The sequence below is a fragment of the Xiphophorus hellerii genome, chromosome 16 (assembly GCF_003331165.1).
Source record: "Xiphophorus hellerii strain 12219 chromosome 16, Xiphophorus_hellerii-4.1, whole genome shotgun sequence".
NCBI lineage: Eukaryota > Metazoa > Chordata > Actinopteri > Cyprinodontiformes > Poeciliidae > Xiphophorus > Xiphophorus hellerii.
In genome coordinates this window covers 10,379,129-10,388,183 of record NC_045687.1, presented here as the reverse complement: position 1 = coordinate 10,388,183, position 9,055 = coordinate 10,379,129, and the positions used below count along the sequence as shown (strand labels likewise).

Sequence of the window (9,055 nt, the reverse complement as noted above, 5' to 3'; positions counted from 1 at the left end):
AAAGCCAGATTGTGTTTTCAGTTTAGACACTAAATCTTAATCCACAGGACTACGAGACATGGTGGCTAAAGCATCATAGTGAGATATGTATCAGTTTGAGTTCATAAAAATACTTAAGACTTAAGGCACTTATCCTTATGTGAGGCTATATTGTGATTAAAGCTTTAGATGTCTCTACTAGTGGAATATTTGTTGTTCCACTGTCACATTTAAAATTTTTAAAACATAATTTGGAACAACTAAACTAAGCAATGCAACATTTTTATGGATGAATTCATTAAAACGGCTGTGACATTGTTTGGATAAACGGATTACTAGGGGTGGATCTTAAATTACCACAGAAAGAGGAGTCAGATTCAGGAAAAAGTAAAAAGAAATACAGTGGACAATGTGCTGAACTGAGTATTTTGCCCATGAAATTCCATGAGTCTTTGCAGCATTGTGAGTCACTGGTTATCTAAAACATTTAACTTTGACAAAACTGAAAAATCTGTAAGGGGCTAGGGAGGAATTACTTTTACAGCATAATATTTTCATCTGTTAAGCTATGAGGTAGTGGTTTGGTAAAGGTAAACCACTTGACCATTTGCTAAAGGTAATAAAGATGTAAATGAAAAACAGGAAAGAATAGAAACTTATTTATTTATCTATACACAAGAAATATGACTAAGGGGAACTGAATGTGAATATAGATATAAAATTAAGGCAGCCACCAAACATTGCCTTATTGAAAGCTGTAGTTATCACATCCTCTAAAATATAAAAGAGAAAAATATCATTGTGTTCTTATCTGGAGCCTCATTGGATTTTCTGGCTACTCTAAGAAAAATGGGAACTAAACTTCTGCTTAGGACTTAGGACTAGCAAAAGTTTAGAAAGAAAAACATATACAACTCAAAAATTTAAATGTCTTTACATTCTTTTTTTAGAGAATTTAACATAAAATATAATTAGCAATTAAAGGATCTGAAATGTAGAACTGCTAGTAGTATTCATACAGAAAAATATAGCTTGGTAGGTATGTTAGCAGCCATAACCTGAGGTGTTTAATCATTTCTACTGGTTGTTCTGTGCAGGATTCCATGAACAAAGTAAATGCAAATTAATCAATAAACAGAGCAATTGATACATATTTCCCCACTATTGTCCCCATAAATCTAGTTTGACTCCTAGTAGACTTACTTATACATCTATATTTTCTCTCTTGATTGATTAATATTAGTTTACCCAAACAATGCTGCTTCTTTAGTGACCACCTCTCCTTTCTTAAGTAAAGTTGTACACAAAATGTCTCCTAATGCAAAAGGGCCGAGAGAAACCTGGCGCGGGCGCTCGCTCCCGTCCAGGACAGCAAATTCCACCTTAAAAGCGGCCTCTAGAGTGAAACTTTTCGCCCCAACTCAGTCAGTCCACCTTAAGCGCACACGCAAACGCAGGAGGCGTAGAGCGAGGTTTCCGCTTCTCAGTGTGGCTCGGACCGCGACTCACGAAAAATCGCCGTGTGTAACGTTCAAGCTTGACGCACTTAGGTAGAAGGGGAGAAAAAAAGCGAGGAAAAAAAGATGTCCGAATCCAAGTACCGCGAGTGGATTTTGGATACTATCGACTCGCTGCGGTCTCGAAAAGCCCGGCCGGACTTGGAGAGGATTTGCCGAATGGTCCGGAGGCGACACGGGTCCGAGCCTGACCGAACCTGCGCGGAACTGGAGAAACTGATCCAGGAGCAAACCGTGCTCAAAGTTAACTACAAGGGTTCCATCTCCTACCGGAACGCCGCCAAGGTTCAGCGGCGGAGCAGAAAGAAAGACGATGTTTCGTTAGCCACGGCTGCGAGACGGAGCGCGATGGAAGAAGCCAGTCATTCCGACCTGAGCAACGGGGATAGCGCTTTCGGTGCCGTGGACCAGGACGAGGAGGATTTGGAGGTAATGCAGACCCGATGCAGGGGGGAAGCCACGGTTGACGTGTTTACATGTCATTGTCATGTCACGTCACGCAAAACGTACAGGTGGAAGTTAAAACAGTCATTGTGCAGTTGGGGGGTGAAAAAATGGTGGAAAAGCTCCTCTTTTTGTTAGTAGAAGGGGAGTGGTGAGGGGAGTGATTTGCAAGTGCACCCAAAAAGTGCCGCAGACGGGGAGCGGCGGTTGGAGCTCGCTCGAGCGCTGCCGAGGTGGAGAAGAAAAGAAGGTGCGCGTGTAGCTTGTGCGAGCGTGCCACATTTCATGCTGCGCCGGTTGTTAAAGAAGCACAATAAAACAACTGCGCAGACGGTTTAAAAACGGACAACAATCATAAAGTTCTCCCATTTGGTCCGCCCGCAACAATCCCAGCCTCCATTTACAGCAGGCTGGGGGGGGGGGGGCAAAAGCGCTTTTCAAGCCACAAACTCGGCGTTAAGCGAAAGGGGGAGAAACGGGTTACAGTTAGACCGGAAGTAGACTGATGCAGCCTTCAAAATAATAGCTTTCAAATAGACTCTATTTAAATAGACTTTTATTTTCGAATTATTTGGGCTGGAATTGCTTGTTGTTATTGCCTCACGCTTATCATATGGGAGTGGGTAAAGGTGGGGGAAAAAGTGTCGAACACCGCGGATGTAGAAGCCTGATCGGGGACGACGGGACGGTTGATCGTTGATTTTTTTTGCTTTTTTTTAATGTCTGGAAACGAATTGAAACACTACCTATGGTGGATTGCACCATGTGGCCAAACGTATTTTCGCGGTCGGTCGCAAGGGCTTGTGTTTATAAAACGATTAAATCCATAACTGTATACAACAAAGTCACCAACAGAATATACGCTATGATAAATCATTATTTTGTAATTTGGTTGTATTTTTATTTCCCGTAGTGGACTGGGGGATTTTTACACGGTGCATAAAGTCGAACCCCTAGATCCATTTTCGGACAGCCTCCCAAACCCGGTCACGTCCAAGACGTGCGTTGACTGTCGTTGTGGTTCCTTCAGTCCTGTGCACAATATGTATATTTCCCCTTATTTTTAAAATCTCTGACAACTACTTGCAGTGTGACGTTTGAGTCAAATCAAAGCAAAGTCGCTTGACTCGCAGGAACCGGCGGCTGTAAACTAAAAGCGATCGCAAACTGTTTTCCTGGCGCTAGATGGCGGATGCGCCCATCCGATTTGGGTTAAGCCGAGATCAAAATTGACTTTGTTCTCTGAAAGACGTGTGTGTCGCTTAAAAAAAAAAAACACGAATGCGGCTGGTCAGTGCGACCAGAAGGCTGCTGTTTGACAATCTTGCAATGCGGGGCTTGCGGATGTAGGTGCCTAGGTGTCCGATAACGGATTCATTTCTTTGCGCTGGCTCGTTTTTACACTAAACTGTTGACCCGCTGCAAAGTCAAAGTAGGCTGGCGATCGAGTCGTCTGCTGACGCTGATCGGAGAGCTTTGTTGAAAACCTCGCGTTTGTTTCTATTGTGCGGATGTTTTGAGCCGCGACTGGGGAAAAGCCCTCAGACACAATGGCGAGGTATTTGCCGCGGCTCCCAACTCCATGCGCACTTTGGAGGAAATTTGAGACAGGATAAAACGCCTCCCATCGGCCCTTTTCGTGCTCCCCGTGTGTTATTAATTTTACCGCTCAACAAGGCCTCTAAAACAAAGAGGGGGGGGCACGCCGAGCGAAGCGGCTGATTTGTGTGAAACATCCTAGTTCAGAACCCGAAATCGCGATGCTTTTGACAGCGCTTTTTAGTGAAAGTTGTGCAAAATGCCATCCTGTGGGGTGAATTCCACAGAAGCGGCTCTTTCCACAGGAGCGGGGCGGGCTTTAATGCGCTCTTGTGCACGACTGCTGGTATAGGACACGCAGTCGCACACAAGGTAATTTTTTCTTTTCCTCCCAGGGCGCCGTCGAGGAAAAAAAAAAAAAAAGAAAAAGGAAAAAACCTTCTCTTTGCCCGAGTACAAGTGATGAGCACAGATGGTAAAACTAGTTACCGTCCACCAGACTGCGTTGTAATCACGTTTTCACGGACGGCAACCCGTTTGTAATGGCAGGACGCGCAGGCACTCAGAGGCAATCATTTACCAAATTGCAACATCAGTATGAGCATGTTGTTTTTTTTTATGATGTGACACCGACATACAGTCAGTCCCGCTCAACTGTCTTTGCACTTTTTAAAGTGTTTAAGTTTCAAAAAGGTTTGAATGGTGAATGATTGAGGTTTCTAAATAAATTAAATTTGGAAATCTTACATGATTGTGTCTGGCAGGGTGACACCTCTATGGCTATGGACACAGACAGTAATCCTGATGAGGAGGGGGCAGAGGAGAGCCGTGATGGGCAGGACCGACCTTCTCCCAGCCCCCAGCGTGAAGGAGCCCCAGTGCAGTGTGCCCCTGTACGGGCCGCCTCTGCTCCCTGCTCTCCCTCTGGCTCCCGGCCTAGCTCTGGCCCCAACTGCAGCGCTGGCTCGGCTCTGGACTGTGCCGCGTCCCAGAAGCCAGGCGAGAGGCCCAACTCCTTGCCCCCCTCCAGCCCCGCGGTCCTAACACACAATGAATGGGCTTATGATTCAGCTGTCAGCCCAGTGGAGCGCCAGCATCCAGGAATGCAGAAGGACAAAGGTATCCACACTGCTAGACACGGGATGATGTGGGCTGCCGGCGTATTTTTTTTGGGCACTCTGATATTGTTTTATGTGTGGGCTTACACTAAGCTTTGCAGTGGATTCCAAGCTGTGATGGGAGCTTTCAAGCAGCTATGATTAATTATTGGATATTTACAGCAGAAATGCAGTAAAGCCAGATGCAGTGCTGTGGGAGGAACTGATGCATTTGTGAGAACTTCATGCAGATTAAATTTTCTCACCAGTTATTTAGGATTCATTTAATCCGCTCTCTTGGTAGCATTGCTTTATGCTACAGGTCATCTTTAGGGTAAAGTTGGTCCTTGTAGGATTGTGTTGGATGGGTGAACAGCTGTTTTCTAACCTTGTGTTTGCAGTAGAACTGAAGCCAGCAGACCACTCTGGAACGATGATCCCCAGCGCTTTAACCAACGGAAAGAAAGAAGCAGAAAGCAGGGAGGACAGCAGCAGCCTCTCATCTGACCAGTTGGTACCCGACTCTACAGCACGCCCGGTAACTGGCCTGCCATCCGCTTATTGTGTCAAACAGCATCTGCATTCTTCCAGCTGGGATTTTTACTTGATGTTTTCATTTTGAATTCATTCATTTCGGTCAAAAGGAGGAAGTCAGGAATGTCTCTGATGGAAGATTACAGACGGTGTCTCCACCCCCTGAAAACGGTGAGTGTTAGTTTACCAGTTAATCTTTTGTTTCATGTGGGTTTCTTTTACATAAAATATTTATTTTTTCTGTACTGCTCACTAACTTGGAAAGTGATTTCATAATAAAATGTCAATTTTGATAAAAGTCTGTGTTTAAAATCTATCTCTGGCTGCCATTTGGCTTTTGTTTGCCTGAAGGCTTGCTCAAGATTTTTTGAGTTTTTTGCAAGCTTGTCCTGCTACCTTCCATCCAGATGGTCTTTGTTTAGACCAAGTTATTTTTCTCTTCTTTGCTACTGCTATGCTGCACGTTTCCTAACAGTTTATAGTTTTTGGTAAAGGAAGTTCTGTTTTATCATTTGAAACCTGTGAAGTGAGTTTTCTTACTAGTTTTTATTGGGACATTTGTGGACAAAGGACATATTAGAAATGGACATCACCTAGTCATTTTTACCACCACAGACACCACGCCTCTATATGTTATGCTTCTGTTGTTTGCCCAGTAGGGACATCCCGCTGAAAGATGCTTATAGATCCCTGTCATGTGTTTCATGCATGCCAAGCAGCATGATGCCCATCGTTGGTGTTGTTCAAATAGACAGGCCCACTTAGGAGCTGCATCATTCACCAAGCCCTCTCTGTACTGAACCGTGAACCATTTCTAATAGAAAAACACATCATACCATGACAGCAGAGGCTTCTGTACAGAAAACTAGATACAAGAAAAAAACAAAAAAGATATTTTCTAGTTAACGTTTCATCTCACAAATGAATATCATTACGTATAGTTGAATAGATTTGTTCTCCTGGAAAATATTCATACCAAACAGAAGTGATTTGTCTTCAGATGACCAAACTGGCACATATATAAATAAAAAGAATAGCGAACAAGATATAGTTTCATAGAATAATGAAGCTTGTTTTTGTCTACAGGTACGCTTAAGAAGATCGAGCCGCCCTTCACAGCGGCTGAAGGCGGTCTCATCAATGGTGGCACAGCTGATGAAGTGTGAGTATCCTGCTGTTATTCTGAATCTATAGATACATTATTCAGTCACTCATGATAAGCTAACTTTCTATAAAATTTTAGTATTTTCCACATTTAACAAGTAGGGAAAATAAATTCCAGAATATACAAAGACTTTTGTGTTGCAGCATTATATGTTCTGGCCTTTAACAGATAAACTTACATTTCCAAAAATAAGTTTCTCAAACACTGAACAGGTTTCAGCTGTACCATACAGTGCATTGCAAAGGTATTTATTCTCCTTGAGGTTTTTTTCATATTGTCACAACCAAAACATCAACGGATTTTTATGACGGACCAACAAACAGAAAAGTGTAGCTGTGAATTGGAAGAAAAATGATTTATGTTTAACGTTTTTCACAAGTATAAGTCATAAGTGTGGCATGTATTCTTATTCGGCGCCCCTAGTGGGGGAAGCTTTGTAAAACTTCCTTTCCCCGCAATTACAGCTGCAAGTCTTCTAGGGTGTGTCTCTACCAGATTTGCACATCTAGAGAGAGAAAATTTGTCTTTCTCTTGTTTGCGAAATAGCTGCAGCTCAATCAGATTAGATAGAAAACATCTTTTTATTTTTCCAAGTCTCGCCACCGATTCTCTGTTAGATTTAGGTATGGACTTTGAGGCATTCCAGCACATGACTACGATTTCATCTCTATGTAATCGTAGAGATGAATCAATCACTGTTTTGGGTATATGATTTTTGCAGAATCTAACAGGTTTTCCTCTGCGATTGCCCTGTATTCATCTCATTCATCTTTCCATCAACTCTGATCATCTCGACAGCATAATGCTGCCACAGCCATGGGACAGCGTGTTCGGAGAAGTGCTAGTTTTCCAACACACATGATTATTAGCGTTGAAGTTTGTGGCTGTGTTATGACAAAATGTGGGGATAGTTTAAGAAGTATGAATCCTTGTGCTGCGCTCCGTATTTAAAATCGAACAGTCACGTCTTGCTTTATCTAACATACAGAGCTCTGAGTTTAAAGCTTTCGTCTTCAACATCTTGGTATCTCAGATACCACTTGAAGACCTTGAAAACTCAAGCTTTTACAGAGTTGATGGATAACGAGTGGCTGTCTCAAGATGTAAAGCTAGTTTTCCTCTAATGGAAACACAGTTCTCTAAACATATTCTTTCATGTGTTAATGTGTCTTTCAATGAGGCAATGTTAGGCCCACTGACATCACCTCACCCAGCAGCTTTGTGTTAATGAGAAACAAGCCCTTGAAGACTTTATTTTTAGTCCACCTGATTATGAATATAAACAAACTAATAAACTTGTCATTTGCACAAACTACCATAAGGAAAGCTTGAAAAAGCTACTCAAAGTGATACATAAGATTAGTTTTGAAGTTGTTTGTAACTCTTTGTGTTCCATCTTTCTGCAGCTCGGTGAAAATGGAGAAGATGAACCAGAACTTGTTGCAGTGGACTGTGGCAGATGTGGCCAGTTACTTTTCAGCGGCAGGCTTTCCAGAGCAGGCCGTTGCTTTCCGAACACAGGTTAGTTCAGTTCAGGGCGCTAAAAGACCATAACTTCCCTTCATCTGGTAACACTGAGGTAGAATATTTTCTCATGCGTTTTGATTTTCCCTCAACAGGAAATTGACGGGAAGTCTCTCCTCCTGATGCAGCGCAGCGACGTCCTGACCGGCTTGTCCATCCGACTCGGCCCGGCCCTCAAAATCTACGAGCGCCACGTCAAAGTGCTGCAGAGGACCCACTTCCTGGAATGCGACGACATCTGAAGGGATGATCGGCATGACAGACGATGCTGTATGAACTAAGACATGCATGCAGTCCCTCTGCCATCTGGACCCCACTGCCCGCCTTCATATATATAAGTAGAAGGTGCGTGGAGTGGGACAGGCTGCGGTGGAATTCGGCTTCACTGTGAGAACGACCAGAAACTGAAAGACAGTCATCCTACCTCTCATTGTGGTCTTTGGTTTTTCAAGCGGTTTTCATTTCACTCCTGTGGCCCCTTTCTAGACAAAAGACAGCTGCAGGCAAAATCTGTTTAAGCGGAGCAGCGCTGACCTTTCTGCAAGAGCGAAACTTTGGGTAGCAGACGGTAAACAGAGCTGCACCAGGTGGACCACCACAGAGTTGTGGCGCATTGCTGCCACAGGTTGGGGTGTCTTCCCATCAACTTTCTGTAACATTTAAAACTGAAGGTCACAAAGAACATTAAGCACACCAGCTGTTGCTATGTGATGAGATCTAAGCGTCAAAGTCGATGTGTCTGCGTTAAAAGTTAGTTTCATTCCTGAGTTCCCATTCCACCGGTAGCTGCTGCAGTGGATTATTGCCTCAGTGTCTCTGCCACACTGAGATATAACCCTTAATGTGTTTTACTATCTGTTCAGTCTTAGTTATAAATGATTGTGGTCTGACGATACAGATTGACTTGGGGGAAATAATTCCAGGTGTAAGTGACCATAAAATATGCAGCCCAATATAATGTGCTCTTACATTCAAGCAAAACAAAGTAATAATGTTGCAAGAAACGCTGCTCTTGCTGGTTATGTAGTTTGAAATTCAATAGAGCTGCTAAGCGACTGTTTACGGATAACTTTAAGAAATGCAATATTTTATGTTGTTTACAATTGGTCTGTCCTGGCGTTGTGTTTTGATGGCCAGTTGAACTGTGTAACATTCCATATTATGTAGTCTTCATCTCAAGTGTAGCCTCTCCCCTTTTTATCTGTAATATGAAACAATTCTTCCAAAGTTGGAAAATAAAGCTCATCTCTCTCAGT

General features: G+C 43.2%; 1 protein-coding gene across 2 annotated transcripts; it reads left to right on the top strand.

The window, feature by feature from the left end:
• The first annotated feature begins 1,340 nt into the window (after positions 1–1,340).
• samd1a (sterile alpha motif domain containing 1a) lies at positions 1,341–9,053 on the top strand. 2 transcript variants are annotated; one of them, XM_032587126.1, is made up of 7 exons: positions 1,341–1,925; positions 4,244–4,598; positions 4,981–5,114; positions 5,221–5,281; positions 6,197–6,272; positions 7,682–7,796; positions 7,895–9,053. In XM_032587126.1, the coding sequence occupies exons 1-7, from the start codon at positions 1,563–1,565 to the stop codon at positions 8,039–8,041; spliced, it is 1,251 nt and encodes a 416-aa protein (XP_032443017.1). In that variant the 5' UTR covers positions 1,341–1,562; the 3' UTR covers positions 8,042–9,053. The 2 variants fall into 2 exon arrangements, with proteins under 2 accessions (XP_032443017.1, XP_032443016.1); XM_032587125.1 differs by having other exon boundaries at positions 1,400–1,925; positions 4,978–5,114.
• The last annotated feature ends 2 nt before the right edge of the window (positions 9,054–9,055 follow it).

Excerpts from the sequence above, each read along its gene's own strand:
- samd1a (XM_032587125.1), top strand. The coding sequence starts at position 1,563 with ATGTCCGAATCCAAGTACCGCGAGTGGATTTTGGATACTATCGACTCG. Across the intron at positions 6,273-7,681 it reads GGTGGCACAGCTGATGAAGT|CTCGGTGAAAATGGAGAAGA; the intron begins GTGAGTATCCTG and ends ATCTTTCTGCAG. Across the intron at positions 7,797-7,894 it reads CCGTTGCTTTCCGAACACAG|GAAATTGACGGGAAGTCTCT; the intron begins GTTAGTTCAGTT and ends TTCCCTCAACAG.